At 40.5% G+C, this 19,691-nt stretch overlaps 2 protein-coding genes across 2 annotated transcripts in view; one reads left to right on the plus strand and one right to left on the minus strand.

Annotated features, from left to right (window-relative positions):
- The first annotated feature begins 3,319 nt into the window (after positions 1-3,319).
- The window catches only part of LOC308234346 (L-lactate dehydrogenase C chain), a 35,351-nt gene continuing 18,979 nt past the window's right edge, over positions 3,320-19,691 (plus strand). Inside the window, exons 1-3 of the mRNA XM_080641938.1 lie at positions 3,320-3,448; positions 7,399-7,516; positions 15,416-15,589. Of these exons, the coding sequence (XP_080498064.1) occupies positions 3,323-3,448; positions 7,399-7,516; positions 15,416-15,589 (418 nt within the window). The 5' untranslated portion in view covers positions 3,320-3,322. The remainder of the gene's footprint in view (positions 3,449-7,398; positions 7,517-15,415; positions 15,590-19,691) is intronic.
- Positions 8,435-8,596, minus strand: LOC308234345 (mitochondrial import receptor subunit TOM7 homolog; the record flags this gene model as incomplete). Its single annotated transcript, XM_080641937.1, has 1 exon — positions 8,435-8,596. The coding sequence occupies one exon, from the start codon at positions 8,594-8,596 to the stop codon at positions 8,435-8,437; it is 162 nt and encodes a 53-aa protein (XP_080498063.1).

The raw sequence follows: 19,691 nt of genomic DNA on the forward strand, positions 1-19,691 counted from the left end.
AGGACTATTATCTTTAATAATTTTAAATAAAATAGTCCATAACTATGACTCTTATCCAGACCTAAAAACTGTACTTCCAGAGCAACTTTATTGTCATCCCTTTTCTAGAAATTTTCCCCCAAAATTTCCCTCCTAAGAGCTAGTTAAGGAAAATAATTACACTTTTTAAAATGTGTCTTAAATGTAAAATGACAGGACTGACTTATGTAGTCTTGACAATTAATTTGCTTTCCTGTAGACCAACCTTAAGCTATAACTTACCATAAAATTTACTCGAAGTGTAGGATTCTGTGGATCCACACAGTTGTGCACTCCCACCACTAATCTTGGGACTTTTCAATTTACTGGGGGAGAAAAGTGTATTTAATCCTACAGCCTTTTAAGTTAGGCACCTTTAGTCTTTAAAAAATTTTTTATTTACATTAATATCAAATTATTTGATACAATAAATTAGTCAACACCAACATGACTGAAAAATAATGCTTAAGAGAGACTTGTTAAACTTTTATAGATTTTTCAGATTTAATCTTGTTAAGCTTCCTTGCTTTCTGGCACAGTAAGTGTTCCAGGTACACATTGTATCTTTGCCCCAGGCAAGGAATAGGCCAACTCTGCAAGGAGCCCTGAGTCTTTTTAATGGAACATGATCTCATTTTAGTTTTAATGCCTTGTGAAGTGGATTAAGCAGGTCTTAGCCGCCATCTCACACAAACGGCCAGTTAGTGGTGGAAAAAATGGAATGTTCACAACATGGTCCTCCTTTCATATAGGTTGATATGCCTATATATCTCTCTCTCTCTGTGTAGATATTTCCCCCCACTAAAACCTACGCTGAGAAAATAAAACTATCACGACTTCAAAGCCATATTCTTTCTAATCCTTTGCTGAGTGCCTACTATACTTTGGTAGGTGTGGGAATATGCAAAAATCTTGCATATTTGGCTCTCTTGTAACAAAATGGTAAGTTAGCTTGGCTCACAGCCACCAGAGAAAACCACTCAGGCAGAGAGGATGTCTGGCTCCTGCCAATGCCCCTAGGCCTTGGGCAGGTAAGAATGAAGAGCTTTTCTTCAGTCAGGAGTTTGGTCACTACCAGATGATAACTCCTTAGGCCAACAGGGGTATGAAGCAGATGTAGAGCTTAGATTTGGAGGTCATCTAGGCCAGCAGTGTCTCCCTCTCAGCCCCATGGAAGTGAGGTTCAAAGGCAGGGAGTTGCTGTGGAAGCACACAAGTAAGTGTAGTACAGGATCAACAACAGCTGCCACTCCTGTCCACCATAGAAACCTCTTGCTTGGGGCTGGCAATAGGTTCAAGTCCCTAAGAGGAACAGGAGTAGGGAGGTGGTGGTAGTTGACACATTGGTCAAGGAAAGCTAGAGGAAGTGGCATATATGCTCAAAACTGAAAATGAGCAATCAACTTTGAGAAGGGCTGGGGGAGAACTTTCCAGATATAGGGAACAGCAAGAAGTTCTCAGCCAAGAAAAAGCTGGGGAGAGAGTGGGATGAAGGGTGTTTTGAGATGAAGTTGCAGAGGTGTGAGGAGGCCAAATTTTTAACGTATCATAGGTTGTAAAAATTGGTTATTTTTTTTCCTTTTTTTTAAATTGATTTTTTTTAGAGACAGAGGGAGAGGGAGAGAAACATTGATGTGAGAGCAAAACATCAATGGGCTGCCTTCTGCATGCCTCCTACCAGGGGATGGAACCCGCAACCTTTCTATGCACAAGAGGACGCCCAACCGAGCTGCACAAACCAGGGCAATTTTCGTTTTTAAGTGTGACAGAAAGCTATTGGAGGGCTTTAAGCAGTTATTGCATGATCTGAACTATATTAATCATAGGCTTTGATACAGAAAATGAATTACCCTTTAGATTTTGAAGAAGATTCAAATGCAAATGACAAAAAATGACAGAGGAGGTTGTGTCCCTTTGTGTGAGTTATAAATTAAAAATCACTCTTAGAAAACTAGACATGGCCATATATATTTTTGATTTCAGAGAGGAAGGGAGAGGGAAAGAAATAGAAACATCAATGATGAGAATCACTGATCATCTGCCTCCTGCAGGTCCCCCCCTGGGGGTCAAGCCTGCAACCCAGGCATGTGCCCTTGACCGGGATGGAACCTGGGACCCTTCAGTCTGCAGGCCCAGCTAGGGCTTTTTTTATTTAAAAAAATTTTTTTTTAAATTGAATTTTAGAGAAAGAGGAAGGGAAAGAGAGAAACATTGATGAGAAAGAAATATCCATTGGTTATCTCCTGCATGCCCCCCACTGGGGATTAAGCCTGCAACCTGGGCCTGTGCCCTGACTGGGAATCAAACCAGTGACCTCTTGGTACATGGGTGGATGCTCAACTACTGAGCCACACCGGCCGAGCTCATTTTCAGGATTACCCTCTACTCTCGCAAGAGAAATTCAAACGTTATTTCAGCACTCCATCCTGAAGTTACATAGCTTAATAATAATTTTTAAAAATTCCTGCAAATGAATGTTTGGATATAGGTGTGATAAGTACACCAAAATGTGTGTTCCTCAAAGTCAGGTTGGTTACTCCCAAGTCCACACTTTACTGCTTTAAGCTGGCAAAACCCTAAAAACAGGAGGTGTTCCCAGGAGGGTTCTTTCCCATGGGGACCTGGAGAGCTTAGCCGGGTGGTTGTGGGGTCTCCAAAAAGTCAGGGCCGGAAAATCAGTCCCAGGCCGCCGGAAGGAAACGAAACAACACTCCGATAACCTTGATTGCACACTCTCCAAGATCGTCTCTTAATTCTTCACACGGACAGCAGAAGGGAGTAACTGCAGGCACCCAGGTAACCAGCTCACACCGAGCGGACGCCGAGCGTCTGCCAATGCGCCTGCGCCGGCCGGCGGGGGCGGGGCTTGCGTGCTGACGTACGCGGAGCGTGCTCGCGTGTCGGGCGGGGAATAACCGTAGCCGGGCTTCGCACCTGTACTGCCGTGGCTGTTGTTCTCCGGGGTCCCTATTTTAAAAATCCTTAAAGGCTGTGTGTTATGCTTCCGTGGGGGTCTGTACTGAGTTGCCCCAAGCAGAGCATTTGTGAGTATCTGGCACTGGGGCGAAAATGGTGGCTGGAGCAGGGAGAGCTCAAGGAGCCTGTTGGTGCCTCAGCCCCTACTACCTCTCCACACCTTTGACCAGGATATTCTTTCTTTGGCTTCCCCTCAACCCTGGCTCCCCTTTGGTGCAAACTCAAGAGGTAGTTTCTTAGTTCAGTGTGATTAAGTACATCGCTAGCTATGAGCGTTATTTAGGGAGTTCGATTCCACTGAAATTGCGTTATCTCTCAGGTTCTCAGAATGTCAACGGTCAAGGAGCAGCTGATTAAGAATCTAATTGTGGAAGATAAAACCTCCAATCAGAAGATCACCGTTGTTGGGGTTGGTGCGGTAGGCATGGCTTGTGCAATTTGTATCTTATTGAAGGTAAGTAAGTGATAAGCCTATTCTGGGGCTGAAGATCAAGCACTTTTAGGTCTTGCCAATAGATGAGTTCAGGTTTGCAGGGCTAATCAATTGACAGCAAATATGTATCCTCTCATCAGACTTTTTTTCTCTTGGTCATATTCCTCTCATCTGATTTTGACACAATTTAAGAAACATTTACTTGGAGTTTACCATTCTGAGACTATTGCAAATTTATTTATAGGCACGTTGTTAAGTATTATAACATTGAATTATAACAATGAATTGTCTTCCTTGAGTAATGGGTGAAAATTATATTTCCCAATGGCTTCCACTTTACAATAAAAAAAAAAAATGGTGTGACATGCTCATTATAAAACAAAAAGTACACAATTTGATAAAATAACAAAGTTATTTTGAAATGGAAGTTCTTTAATTTTCCTTTCTGTGTCCAGAGCATCTTCTCATGTGCTTATTGGCCATTTGTGTATCTTCTTTGGAGGAATGTCTATTTAAATCCTTTGCCCATTTTGCCCAGCCAGCATGGCTCAGTGGTTGAGTGTATACCTATGAGCCAGGAGGTCATGGTTCGATTCCTGGTCAGGGCACGTGCCAGGGTTGTGGGCTTAACCCCAGTGAGGGGCGTGCAGGAAGCAGCTGATCAGCGATTCTCTCTCATCATTGATGTTTCTGTCTTTCTCTCCCTCTTCCTTCCTCTCTGAAATCAATAAAAATATATTTTAAAAAATCTTTTGCCCACTTAAAAATCCAGTTATGTGTTGTTTAGTTGCAAGAATTCTTATATTCTAGATGTTAACTGCTTATCAGATACATGATTTTTACATATTTTCTCCCATTCCCTTGGTTTCCCTTTACTCTCTTGATTGTGTCCTTTGATGCACAGAAGTTTTTTATTTTAATGTAGTTTATCATTTTTACTCTTGTTGCCTGTGCTTTTGGTGTCATATCTAAAAATCATTGCCATATTCAGTGTCATGAAGCTTTTCATCTGAGTTTTATAGTTTTAGATCTTCGATCCATTTTGAGTTAACTTTGTATATGGTTTAAAGTAAGTGCTTCTACTTCATTCTTTTATATGAAAATATGCCATTTGTTGAAAAGATATCCTTTCCTGGTTGAATGTTTTGGCACCTTTGCCAAAAATCACTTGATCATATGCATTAGAGTTTATTTCTTGGCTCTCTGTCTTGTTCCATTGCGCTATATGTCTGTATTCTGTTACCTCACAGCTTTGATTACTGTAGTTTTGTAATAAGTTTTTAAATCAGGAAGCATAAAATCTCTGTTATTTTTTAAGATTCACTATTCATGCCTTCTCCCTCCCCCTCCCCTTTACTTTCCCCTTCTTCCCTCCCTCCCTTCCTTTCTCCCTCCTTCCCTCCCTCCCTCCTTCCCTACCTCCGTCCTTCCTTCCTTCCCCTTTTCTGTATTTGTGGGTTGTTTTTTTTGCCTTCAATTTGTTTTGGAGCTCGAGCATTGGCCTCATCTTGCCCATTCAGTGGTGGCAGCAGCAGCCAGATTTTGCCTCCTCCAGAGTTCTGAGACTAGCTCCTTGAAGCTCCTGTTTTAGTCTTTCTGTGCCTTCAGCCTTAGGGGTGGTAGTTTCAAGCTGTGGTTACAATCTCTGGGTTATCTCAAGTGTTATCTTTTTCTTCTTTCATCCTTCCAACATCTGTCTAAACAATTCCCTATATTAAATCCCTTCCATTGAAATGCTTAGAATGGTTTCTGTTTTCCTGTTCCAGACCCAGACAGATACATAGATTGATGTAAAAATGGATCCATAAACATTTAGTTTTTAAAAAATCAGCTAGCCCTGGCCGGTGTGGCTCAGTGGATAGAGCGTTGGCCTGCGTACTGAAGGGTCCCAGGTTCAGTTCCGGTCAAGGGCACATGCCTGGGTTGCGGGCTCAATCCCCAGTGGCGGGCGTGCAGAAGGCAGCCAATCCATGTTTCTCTCTCATCATTGATGTTTCTATCTCTCTTTCCCTCTCCCTTCCTCTCTGAAAACAATAAAAATATATTTTTTAAAAATCAGCTAGCCAAAAGTTTCATTCTTCTGGATGAAACTCATCCTCCTCCTATTCCTGATATAGGACACATAATTTAGTAAATTTTAGAATTTACAGTTGTCCAGTCAGATAACATGGTACCTGATTTGAGGAAAAAAACATTAGTAAATAGGGACTTGTATCCTTTTTCGTTATTGCTCACCTTTGGAATCTGGCCACTGGAATCTAAGGGAATACCCTCCTTCTGTATAGTTTTATATTCTGTTGAATCTGATGAAAACCCAATTCAAATTAGAGTAAGCATATAAAGAGACTATATATTGTCCATATAACTAGAAAATCTAAGAGCAGAACTAGCTTCAGGTACTACTAGATTCTAGAATTCATACATATTGAGACACAGTATTTGTATATCTTGGTTTATATTTCCTCTGTTGGCTTAATTCTCAGGCAGGGTCTTTCTGTGTAGTGGTAAAGGTGACTATACAGTTTATTCTTAAGAGCCTTATGTCATTCTTAGAGCTATGATTCCAAAGAAAAATGACACTTAATTTTCCATCTTCCATTTTCAAACCTTATAGACATTATGCCCATTTGTTATGTCTGGGCCATATGCCCATTTGTGAACTAATTTTTGTGACCAGAAGGAAGAATGGAACAATTGGTTGGGTCTGGTTATATGCCCATCTACTGTTAGGTTGGGGGGCTGATATTAATTGTACTGTACTGACCTACATGGAAAGGGTTCCTATAGGTGGCTACTTTTTTATTTGGCCATAACGGTGCATACTAAAAACAACTTCAGCCAATTTAGAAATAAGGCATGTGGGCTAAATATAGTAAAATCCTTGGAAAAAATTTAATAATTTTTCATTGGCTTTATTTTTTAAATTGATTTTTAGAGAGAGGAAGAGAGAGAGGAATGGAGGAGGGGAAGGAAGGACGGTAGGGAAGAGAGAGAGAGACAGAGAGACAGAGATAGAGACAGAGACATCTCTTTGTTGTTCCACTTATTTATGCATTTACCAGACACCCGGTGCACAAAATTCGTGCACAGGTAGGGTCCCTAGGCCTGGCTGGCAGTCAGAGCCAATCGGGGCCTTCGGCTGCCGGCTGGGGCCTTCCTTCATTCCGTGCCACCCCCTGGTGGTCAGCGCATGTCATAGTGAGTGGTAGAACTCCCAGTCTCCTGGTCAAACTCCCGAGGGGACACTTTGCATATTAACCTTTTATATATATAGACTAGAGGCCCGGTGCATGGATTTGTGCACTGGTGGGGGGCATGGCCACAGGGATCAGCCCGCTGTGGGAGCGCTGCTCATCCCTGTCAGCCAAGCGGCTGTGGACCCGCCCACTGGGCGGCTGTTCCACTGCGGGAGCGCCGCTCATGCCTGTCAGCCAAGTGGCGCTCCCACTGTGGGAGCACACTGACTACCAGGGGGCAGCTCCTGCTTTGAGTGTCTGCCCCCTGGTTGTCAGTGTGCGTCATAGCGACTGGTCGACTGGTCATTGTGGTCGTTCAGCCATTCGGTTGCTGGGCTCTTACATATATAGATTGGTTGTTTCTTGTATGTGCCTCGACCAGGTCATCTTACTGCAACCTTAGTGTATCTGGACATGCTCCAACCAACTGAGTTAGCCAGCCAGGGCAACTTTTTATTGGTTTTAAACTGTTATCTGAAGTGGAAGAAACCCAATTCTAACAAAATTAACAATTATATGAAGGCAAAACAATGAATTTTTATTACATTCTGTTGTTTACCTTGACTTCTGGCCCATTCTAGGCATATTAAAAAACTATCATTTTTTATATATTTTTTTTCTATTAAAAATATAACTCTCCTTTGAGTATAAAATAGCCACACAACACTTTTTCTCATTCTTCTAAAATAGGAACATTTTCCAGAATATCTTATTCATAACTTTAATGTATTTTAGGATATGGCTGATGAACTCGCCCTTGTTGATGTCGCAGAGGACAAGTTGAAGGGAGAAATGATGGATCTTCAGCATGGCAGTCTTTTCTTTGCTACTTCAAAGATTGTTGGTGGAAAAGGTTAATTTTAGTGTTTTTAAAAATTTTTATTTATTGATTTGAGAGAGAGCGAAGAGAGAGAGAGTGTGGGGGGGGCATCGATTTGTTGTTCCATTTATTTATTCATTCATTGGTTGATTCTTATATGTGCCTTGACCAAGAATCGAACCCATAACCTTTTGGTGTATGGGATGATGCTCCAATCAATGAGCCACCCAGCCAGGGCTCTACTAAATTTTTATGGTTTTCCTTCACTTTTATTTTCCTCATACTTAAAAGGACAATTTAAAAAATATGTTTTTATTAATTTTAGAGAGGAAGGGAGAGGGAGAGAGAGAGAGAGAAATATCAGTTGGTTGCCTCCCACACATGCCCCGACCAGGGACTGAACCTGAAACCCAGGCATGTACCCTGACCAGGAATTGAACTGGCGATCTCCTAGGACATAAGTAAGTGTTCGACCACTGATCCACATCGGCTGGGCAGGACAATTTTTAAACAACTTGCTTTTAATGTCTTTCTAAGACATTCAAATTAATAGCCATAGAAACAATTATTTTAAAATATTAATTTTGAAATGTAAAAAGAGTTTAAGTATAACAGACATTAGTGCATCCCAGTGAAACATTACCAATTCAGTTGATACATTATGTAATATCTATTCAAATTTCATTCAGAAATTGAGGTCCAAGACTAGCCTAGACAAGGTGCTTTTTTTAAAAAAACACATTTTAAAAATACTTATTTTGATACAGTCTATCATAAATAAGTCAGTAGAGTTTCCAATCTGCTCCAGATGCATCTGGGTAGTAAGACTGGTGCCATCTAACTCGTGTCTGAATGATGTTCCATTTCTTGTCCCAGCTGGAGCCCAAACCTTCCATGTTGTTCCTGTCCATTGATTGCTTCCAAATCCATATGACCAAATAGTTTTCATCCTCAGAGTAAACTTAAAATAGTTGATTCAGGCATTCCAGGATCTGCACCCCTCTTAAACCCCAAGTAAATCATGAGTCGAATAAAGATGCAATGAATGGCAAACTGGCCACACTTTAAGAGCTGCTGCATCCTCTGCTTGACCTCTATGCTCAGCTTCACCATGGTAGCAGCCTGGGCTGCGCAATCCACTAGATAATCTTGAAAAGAACAAGATGGTGAGAGCTTACTTTACCAGATTTCAAGGCTTATTCTAAATGTAAACCTACACTAATTGAATGCAGACACAAAAGATTGTTATATAACACTCATGTTGTTAATAAACATATCATTGGGAAATTTATGGACTTACAAAATTTTTTGTTATGGTAATGGTTATTTTCATAGAAAGAAAATTGAACCATTATTTGATAATACAAGAATTAATTCCAGCTTGGTTAAAAACCAAAATGTGAAAGGTAAAACTTGAAAACTTCTGTTTAGAAGATAATATATTATCTTTATGACCTCAGGGTAGGGCAAAATCTTGTAAAGACAAAGACACAGCTCAAACAATAAAGGAAAGAATATAGAATTTGTGTTTATAAAAAGACACTGTAAAAGAGTGAAGAGACAAGCCATAAACTGAGAGAAGATATTTGCAACATAACTGACTAAGGAATAGTATTCAGAATAAAAGTATTTGTATAGCCCAGGTGGTGTGGCTCAGTGGTTGAGCATCGATCTATGAACCAGGAGGCCACGATTTGATTCGCATTCAGGGCATATGCCTGGGTTGCAGGTTCAATCCTCAGTGTGGGGCATGCAGGAGGCAGCTGATCAATGGTTCTCTTTCATCATTGATATTTTATCTCTCACTCCCTCTCCCTTCATCTCTGAAATCACTAAAATATATATGTAATATATATATTTAAAAGTACTTGTATAATAAATGGTAAATATACAGATCTCAGTAGAAAAATGGGAAAAGACAAATATTTCACAAAAGAAGAAACTCAAATCGTCTATAAATATATGAAAAGACAGTTTCATTAGTAACTAAAGCAAGGGAAATAAAAGCATAACAATATACCATTACACATCCATTAGATTGGCAGAAGATGATAATACTAAATGTTTGTCACCATGTGAACAATAGGTGCTCTCATACTTGACATGTAGGAGTATATTATAGTAAAACCACTTTTTAAAAAAGTTGGCTATTACCTGGTGAAATTGAACATAAACATATCCCACAACCCAGAAATTGCACTCCTAGATAAATTCCCAAGAGAAACTACACATGTGGGCTAGGATACATGAACAAGATTGTATAGTGGTGTAATTTGTAATAGTTCCAAATTGGAAACAATTCAATGAATATCAGTACTAAGTTGTATATATTACAGAACTTTGAAAGTGAATGAACTACAAGGACACACATTAACATGGATGAATATCAGAAGCACAATAATTAGCTAAAATAATATGATTCCAAAACATAAAACTTATTATGTTGTTTAAATAGGCATTGGTGGTGCCCTAGCTGGTTTGGTTCAGTGGATAGAGCATTGACCTGTGGACTGATGGGTCCTGGGTTCAATTCCAGTCCAGGGCACATTCCCAGGTTGCAGGCTAATCCCCAGTAGGGGGTGTGCAGGAGGTAGTCGATCAATGATTCTCTCTCATCATTGATATTTCTATCTCTCACTCTCCCTTCCTCTATGAAACTAATACAAATATATTTTAAAAAATAGGCATTGGTGGTAAACCTTTTTAAAAAGTTAATATTGTGATTTCCATCACTTAGGTAACTTCTGAGTATGAAGGATGTAGGTGCAACCCTGAAAGCATACAGGGGTCTTCCAAGATATTGGTGGTGTTCTGTTAATTTGTATGATTTTTACAGAGTTGTTAACTTTAATGTTTTAAAAATTGATCATGTATTTCTTAAACACTCTTCTATATGAATGATATAGTTCACAATAGAACATTTTGAAAATACATTTTCCAAGTTCTAATGAGGAAGAACAATGGGACATCATTGATTATCCACAGATGTTTTAAATTTTCTGATGTGTACAATAGTTAACAGACATCAAGTGCCTGGACCATAGAAGGTGCTAAGATCTTTTTTTTTTTTTTAATAAATCTTTATTCAGATTATTACAATTGTTTCTCCTTTTTCCCCCCATAGCTCCCCTCCACCCGGTTCCCACCCCACCTTCTGCCCTTACCTCCCCCACACTGTCCTCATCCATGGGTGTATGATTTTTGTCCAGTCTCTTCCTGAACCCCCCCATCCCCCTTTCCCCCTGAGAATTATCAGTCTACTCCCTTTCTATGCCCCTGATTCTATTATATTCACCAGATTATTCTGTTCCTCAGGTTTTTAATTCACTTGATTTTTAGGTTCACTTGTTGATAGATATGTATTTGTTGTTCATAATTTTTATCTTTACTTTTTTCTTCTTCCTCTTCTTACAGAATACCTTTCAGCATTTCATATAATACTGGTTTGGTGGTGATGAACTCCTTTAGCTTTTTCTTATCGGTGAAGCTCTTTATCTGCCCTTCAATTCTGAATGATAGCTTTGCTGGGTAGAGGAATCTTGGTTGTAGGTTCTTGCTATTCATCACTTTCAAAATTTCTTGCCACTCCCGTCTGGCCTGCATAGTTTCTGTTGAGAAATCAGCTGACAGTCATATGGGTGCTCCCTTGTAGGTAGGTAACTGTTTTTCTCTTGCTGCTTTTAATATTCTCTCTTTGTCTTTTGCTCTTGGCATTTTAATTATGATGTGTCTTGGTGTGGTCCTCTTTGGATTCCTTTTGTTTGGGGTTCTGTGCGCTTCCTGGACTTGTAAGTCTATTTCTTTCACCAGGTTGGGGAAGTTTTCGGTCATTATTTCTTCCAATAGGTTTTCAGTATCTTGCTCTCTCTCTTCTTCTGGCACCCCCATAATTCTGATGTTGGTACGCTTGAAGTTGTCCCAGAGTCTTCTTACACTATCTTCAACTTTTTGGATTTTTTTTTCTTTTTGCTTTTTTGGTTGACTGTTTTTTGCTTCTTTGTATTTCAATTCTTTGACTTGATTCTTGTGTTCCTTTAGTCTGTTGTTGGGTCTCTGTATAATATTTTTTATTTCAGTCAGTGTATGTTTAATTTCTAGTTGGTCCTTTTTCATACCTTCGAGGGTCTCGTTATATTTATCGGCCGTTTCTAGGATATTCTTGAAAAGCCTTATAACCGTGGTTTTGAATTCTATATCCAGTCGTTTGTTTTCCTCCATTTCTTTCGTTTGTGATCTGTTTCTTTGACGCCGCATTTTCATTGCTTCCCTGAGTTGGTAGGGTAGATTTGTGTGCTAGGTTTCCTATATGGCCCAGTGGGTCGGCCTCCCCAGTTAACCTGAGGTGGACACACTTGGTGCACCCCTTTGTGGACTGTGTGTACAGCCTTGTTGTAGTTAAGTCTTGATTGTTGTTGGTATCACTGGGAGGAATTGACCTCCAGGCCAGTTGGCTGTAAGGATCAGCTGTGTCTACGCTGGGAGAAGTTCGGTGTTGGAGACAGCCTTATAGGATTAGACTGGCCAAATTGCAATAACCTCTGTGCTATTGGATGGGGTGGAGTCTCAGGGCGGAGAAGACAGTCTTGGCTTCCAGTCAGCCTGCAGACCTCTGCCTTCCCTGGCTCCCGAGTCTCCGCCCAAGAGTCCAGATTCCCCCCACAAGAGCGTGGGTCCCCAGGGGCTCGCCTGGAACTGGGGTTCAGTGCAGTCAGAACTGGGGCTCAGTGCAGTCAGGAGCTTCTGACTCCCTTCCACTAGGGAAAGCCTGTGGCAACCTCCGCAGCCTTTGTGTGCACTGGCATGCGCACGCCTGCAGACCTCTGCCTTCCCCGACTCCCGAGTCTCCCCCCGAGAGTCCAGATTCCCCCCACAAGAGCACGGGTCCCCAGGGGCTCGCCTGGAACTGGGGTTCAGTGCAGTCAGAATTGGGGTTCAGTGCAGTCAGGAGCTTCGGACTCCCTTCTGCTAGGGAAAGCCTGTGGCAACCTCCGCAGCCTTTGCGCACACTGGCACGCGCACCTCCGGAACCCTGCCTGCCGGGGCTCCCCCGGGTCTCCCCCGGGTCTCCGAGTCTCCGGGTGCCTTTCTCTCTACCTGACAGTCCAGACTCCCCCTGTATGAGCCTGGGTTTACGGGGTTTCGCCCGGGACTGGGGTTCACTGCAGTCAGAACTGGGGTTCAATGCGGTCGGGGGCTTCCTTCCCCCTTCCGCCAGAGAAAGTCAGTCAGGCTCTCAGCTGCCCTTCCCTCTGCGCGCACAAAGACCCTTTGCCGTACCTCCAATTCTCTGTGAGCTTTTCTCTTTCCTTCTAGTTGTAGAATTTTCACTCAGCCAGCTTTCCTGTGGTTCTGGCTGGTGTCCGTTCTGTCTTTTAGTTGTAGTTTTGAAATTGTTGTGTGAGGCAGCAGTTTAGGTGCTTACCTATGCCTCCATCTTGGTTTCTTTGGTGCTAAGATCTTTATGGAAGAAAGGGAGGACTATGAGATCAGAACTTGTTATTATGATCTTACGAATCACGTTAGAGTTTAAATACAACATACCATGGGAAGAAAACCTAAGGCACTATATATAAGGACTATTTTAGAATCATAAGCAGTAAGTGCTATAAAAATTCAGTGAAGTAAGACAGTAGTATTTATGAATGATATCATTAGGGAATGCCTAGCAGAGGAGTTGGTATTTAAAGAAGTACTTGATTAAAAATATAGCCAAAACCGGTTTGGCTCAGTGGATAGAGCATCAGCCTGCGGACTGAGGGGTCCCGGGTTCGATTCCGGTCAAGGGCACGTAGCTTGGTTGCGGGCACATCCCCAGTAGGAGGTGTGCAGGAGGCAGCTGATCGATGTTTCTCTCTCATCGATGTTTCTAACTCTCTGTCCCTCTTCCTTCCTCTCTGTAAAAAATCAATAAAATATATTTAAAAAAAAAAAAAAATATAATAATAAGCCGAAACCGGTTTGGCTCAGTGGATAGAGCGTCGGCCTGGGGACTGAAGGGTCCCAGGTTCGATTCCGGTCAATGGCATGTACCTTGGTTGCGGGCACATCCCCAGTAGGAGGTGTGCAGGAGGCAGCTGATCGATGTTTCTGACTATCTATCATTCTTCCTTCCTCTCTGTAAAAAATCAATAAAATATATTTAAAAATATATATAATAATAATAATTGCTAATGTTTATTGAACATTTAATATGTACAAGGTTCTGTTCTGAGAATTTTCTGTATATAAAATCACTGAATCATCTAAAGGAAAAACTCTTAATCACCCAGTCTTGCAGATGAGGAATTGAGGGTCAGAGAAATAGGCAAAAACTTGTCCAGAGTCACACAGCTAAGAAGTGGCAAAGTCAAAATATAGGCGGTTGGATCTCAAGAGTCTTTGCTCCAGACCATTATGATTTGCTGTCTCTTAGAGGATTGAGTTATATTTAAAAAGGAAAATAAGTAATAAGTATGGAAATTATAGCATTAACAAAATCAGGGCATCTGGAAAATCTGACAAAAATAATACACAAAGTTAGTAAAATAACTTGGAGGCAGATTATGAAGACTTGATATTTTACTTTGTTATACACTTTGACTTTGTTAGGCACAGTATTTCAAATAATCAATTTGAATTGTGGAGAGATGACTGAAGAAGTTGTAAGGCTTTTATGTCTGTGTATCCTCAAAAAGTTGAGCCCTGACTGGTTTGGCTCAGTGGATAGAGCGTCGGCCTGTGGACGGAAGGGCCCCAGGTTCGATTCTGGTCAGGGGCATGTACCTTGGTTGCGGGCATATCCCCAGTAGGGGGTGTGCAGGAGGCAGCTGATCGATGTTTCTCTCTCATCTATGTTTCTAACTCTCTATCCCTCTCCCTTCCTCTTGGTAAAAAATCAATAAAATATATTAAAAAAAAAAAAGTTGAGGTGGGGAGAAGGGAGGAAGAGAGGGGATGGTGGAAAGAGAGACAAACAGATTACTTTGGATTTCTCTGGTTAGGTAAGAGTTTATGGAAGGTCAATGTCAAGCAAGGTCTTTGAGCAAGAATGAGTAGACTGTGTGCAGAGAGAGAATTTTTTATAGATTTTTTTACTTGACAGAAGGGAGAAACAGTCTTTTAGATTAATGTAACACATACCAGCCTAAGAAATGCCATCTTCCTAAGTTGTATTTCTAATTAAAATTTTTACTGGGGGAGGAAAAACAAAATGTTTATGGTTTATAATTTGCATTAGAAAAATAAGAATGACTGTAAATGAAGATGTAATCAAATCTTTAAAATTGAACAAATTTTCTTTTTAAAAGAGCATTAAATAATTTTTAAAATAGAGCAGATTTTATCTAATTAAATTTTTGACATCCATATGATAAATAACTTCCAGGTATGTAATACTTAAAAAAAGTCCATTATGGGATAGTGAGCATCATATCATATTGTCATTAGGGATTGAATAGGTGAAACAGTTTTACAACTGATCATTAGATTTAGAAGGTAGTTTATTTTCTTTTGTGGATCAAGAACGTGCTTGTGATCTCAAATCCAGTCCCTTCTAATTAGAAATAAATACATTCCTACTCTTAGAATCCTGGAACAGATACATACATTTTCAGAGTTTTAAGCTTTTGATATATATAGTGTTTCTAAGAAGCCAGAGAGTTGATTTGCATTGCCTCAGGCCTTAATAACAAATGAGAATGTCAGCTTAAAAGGATAGTATGATCTGGTTTTTTTTTTTTTTTAAGCTGTTTGAAACTTTTAAGTCATAGTGACAAGGCTTCCTTCAGGTTATTCAAAATAATATTACTACATGGAAAGTCTTCATTTCCAAATGCCAGATATGAAGGTATATAAATGCTTTAATACCAAGATCATACAATAGTCTTTTAAAGAATTAAGGCACAATGATTATGGCAGTCATGATCCAAATATTGTCTTTTGTTTCCCTTTTAGATTGTCGTGTATCTGCAAACTCCAAATTAATTATTGTCACAGCAGGTGTACGGCAGCAGGAAGGAGAAAGTCGTCTTTCCCTGGTTCAACGTAATGTGGACATCATGAAATCAGTTATTCCTCCCCTGGTCCAGTATAGTCCCGACTGTAAGATACTTATTGTCTCAAATCCAGGTGAGTCTTTTCTCTTTAACTGCATAAGGATAGTCTTTCCAGACCATTCCTTTTTTTTTTTTTTTCCCCTAGCGCAAGGGGAAGTTTATTTAGCATGCAAAGCAAAAGTACACTTAGAGAAGACTGGAGCAGAATGCTCAGAGAGCTGCCTTGGCCCTTTAGAAAGAAAGTCACAGAGGCAGAAGAAGTGAGCCAGCTGGGCTGTGTGAACTCAGGAATCAAGTTACAGAGGCAAAAGAAGGGGCTTGAAGGGAGTTAGCCCAGGATGAGCCCAATAATCCCCTAGTTGCAAGTCTTGTGGGAACCCTAACAGAAAGAAAACAAAGATACAAGCCTGAAGAATGAAGGCATGGGCAGGCTCTGGAGAGAGAGCATGTACTGGGTCCTTTATCTTTTTTTTTTTTTTAATTTATTGATATTTTACAGAGAGGAAGGGAGAGGGATAGAGAGCTAGAAACATCGATGAGAGAGAAACATTGATCAGCTGCCTCCTGTACACCTCCCACTGGGGATGTGCCCGCAACCAAGGTACATGCCCTTGACCGGAATCGAACCCAGGACCCTTCAGTCCGCAGGCCGATGCTCTATCCACTGAGCCAAACCGGTTTCGGCTGGGTCCTTTATCTTAAGAGTTTATTTTATTATTATTATTTTTACTAGAGGCCCAGTGCACACACTCGTGCATGGGTGGGGTCCCTTAGCCTGTGCCCTCTTGCAATCTGGGACCTCTCCGGGGGATGTCAGACTGTCGGTTTTGGCCAGGCCTGTGGGGATCAGGCTGAAACCAGCAGTCCGACATCCCCCCCGAGGGATGTAGCAGTGCCAAAGCAGCAGGTGGTCGGGGAAGACCCCAGCCAGGGCCGGGCACAGCTCTGCTGCCACTCATCTTGGCCCTGCTGCACCTGCCGCCACCACCGCCACTCGCCACTTGTTAGCGCTGCAGCAGAGGTGAGAGAGGCTCCCACCACCACAGCTGCGCTCACCAGCTGTGAGCCTGGCTTCTGGCTGAGCAGTGCTCCCACTGTGGGAGCGTACTAACCACCAGGGGGCAGTTCCTGCATTAAGCATCTGCCCCCTGGTGGTCAATGCGCATCACAGCAACCAGTTGTTCCGGTGGTTCTGGTCATTTGGTCATAATGGTCACTTAGGCTTTTATATATAGATTTTTTATTTTCAAGAAAAACAATTTTAAATATAATAATGTTACATGCAGTAAACATTAATATTTCAAGAAAAATGATTTTAAATATAATATTACATGCAATAAAAATTAATATTTCAAGAAAAAAAGATTTTAAATATAATAATACCAAAACTGTACTAACATAGTATCACAACTGTAGGAAATATTAAAAATCTGCAAATAACAGGATTACTTCTATTCTAAAATATTTTTTCTCCCTTTTCTTAAACAACTTTATTGAGGTAAAATTTATGAACAATAAACTACCCATTCAAAGTATATAATACAATGATTTTTTCCAGATTTTTTGAAATATAATTGCCACATAACATGCAAGTTTAAGGTGAACAGTGTGATGATGATTTGATACATTTACATATTGGGAAATGATTACCACAGTAGGGTTAGTTAACAACTCCATCACATACAGTCATCCCTTGGTATTCTCAGGGTATTTAGTTCCGCTGTGGATACCAAAATTCTTGGATGGTCAAGTCCCTTTTATAAAATGGAGTGTCTTGTAGTTGCATATAACCTATATTTGCATATAGACTACAGCATGGTATGCCTACATATTGCTTTATTTGTGTGTAGTCAGCATAGAACTCAGTGCATGACAAATTCAAGTTTTGCTTTTTGGAACTTTCTGGAATGTCTTTTTAAAAATATATTTTATTGATTTTTTACAGAGAGGAAGGGAGAGGGATAGAGAGCTAGAAACATCGACGAGAGAGAAACATCGATCAGCTGCCTCCTGCACACCCCCCACTGGGGATGTGCCTGCAACCAAAGTACATGCCCTTGACCGGAATCGAACCCGGGACCCTTGAGTCCGCAGGCTGACGCTCTATCCACTGAGCCAAACCGGTTAGGGCTGGAATGTTTTTTCAAATATTTTTGATCTGTACTTAGTTGAATCTGCAGCTGTGAAACCTGTAGGTATGGAAGGCTGACTATAATTACCACTTCTTTTATCATGGTGAGAACATTTAAGATTTTCTGTTTTAGCACCTTTCAAATATATATATTGTTAACTATAGTCACCAATGCTGTATATTAGATCCCCAGAACTTATTCATCTGGAAGTTTACGTTTATCCTTTGACTGACATCTCTCCATTATCCCCTTTCCCAAACCCCTGACAACACCATTGTACTCTCTGTTTCTATAAGATTAGTTTTTTTTTAGATTCCACCCATAAGTGATATCATACAGTATTTGTCTTTCTCTGTCAGACTTATTTTACGTAGCATGATGCCTTCAAGGTCCATCCCTGTTGTTACAAATAGGAGGATTTCCTTCTTTCTTGTAGCCAAATATTCCATTGTATATGTATATACCACATATTCTTTTAATAAATTATATATATATTTTTATTGATTTCAAAGAGGAAAGGAGAGGGAAAGAGAGAGAGAGAAACATTAATGATGAGAATCGATTGGCTGCCTCCTGTACACCCCGCACTGGGGATCGAGCCCGCAACCTGGGCATGTGCTCTGACTGGGAATCGAACCATGTCTTCTGGTTCATAGGTTGGTGCTCAACCACTGAGCCACATAGGACAATATGCCACATATTCTTTATTCATTCATTCATAGACAGACACCTAGGTTGCTTTCATATCTTGGCTATTGTGAATAATGCTGCAGTGACCATGGGAGTGCAGGTATCTTTGAGATACTGATTTCATTTCTTTTAAATATATACCAAGATGCCAAAACCGGTTTGGCTCAGTGGATAGAGCGTCAGCCTGCGAACTGAAAGGTCCCAGGTTCGATTCCGGTCAAGGGCATGTAACTTGGTTGCGGGCACATCCCCAGTAGGAGGTGTGCAAGAGGCAACTGATCGATGTTTCTCTCTCATCGATGTTTCTGACTATATATCCCTCTTCCTTCCTCTCTGTAAAAAATCAATAAAATATATTTAAAATAAATAAATAAATAAATAAATAAATAAATATATACCAAGAAGTATGATTGCTAGATTATATGGTAGTTCTATTTTTTAATTTTTTGAGGAACCTTCATACTCTTTTCCATAGTGGCTGTCCCAGTTTAAATTCTCATCAACAGTGCACAAGGGTTCTCTTTTCTTCATATCCTCACAAAATGTCCCTAAATGTTTTATATTTTTGATGCTATAAAACGAGTTGTTCTTTACATTTCGTTTTTAATTGTTTATTGTGAGCATATAGTAATACTGTAGATTTTTATGTATTGACCTTGTATCTTGAAAAATTACTAAATTCACTTTTCCTAGTAATTATCTTTAAATTTTGGGGATATTCTCTATGTATTATCATGTCATCTGCAAATACAATTTTATTAGTTTTAATTCTTCCTTTACAATTTGAAGACCTTTTTACTTTCTTGCCTCATTTAACTGTTTAGCACTTCTAGTAAAATGGTGAATGTAAGTACTAATGACAGACAAATGTACATCACCCTGGAGGCTCATTTCCTCCCTTTTTAAAAAAATATATTTTTATTGATTTCAGAGAGGAAGGGAGAGGGAAAGAGAGATAGAAACGTCAATGATGAGAGAGAATCATTTATCAGCTGCCTCCTGCTAGCCCCTTAATGGGGGTCGAGCCTATAACCCGGGCATGTACCCTTGACCGGAATCGAACCTGGGACCCTTCAGTCCGCAGGCAGACGCTCTCCCTACTGAGCCAAATTGGCTAGGGTCCTCCCTTTTTCTGGGTAGCTTATCAGAGAGTTGGATAAGCTAAATTGAGCCATTGAGCCAACCTATGTAGAAACAGCAAGGTCTTAAGCTGATGTCAGTATTTCTGGCATGCAAGGTTCTTTTCAGGGACCTAAGTATGTATCTTGGCTCTGGAAATGCATGCTGCTTACCACTGTTCCCAGACCCAGCTATCCTTTGATAAATTTCTTGTTTAAAGAAACTAGGACAAAA

Source organism: Plecotus auritus, assembly GCF_963455305.1.
Source record: "Plecotus auritus genome assembly, chromosome: 9".
Classification (NCBI taxonomy): domain Eukaryota; kingdom Metazoa; phylum Chordata; class Mammalia; order Chiroptera; family Vespertilionidae; genus Plecotus; species Plecotus auritus.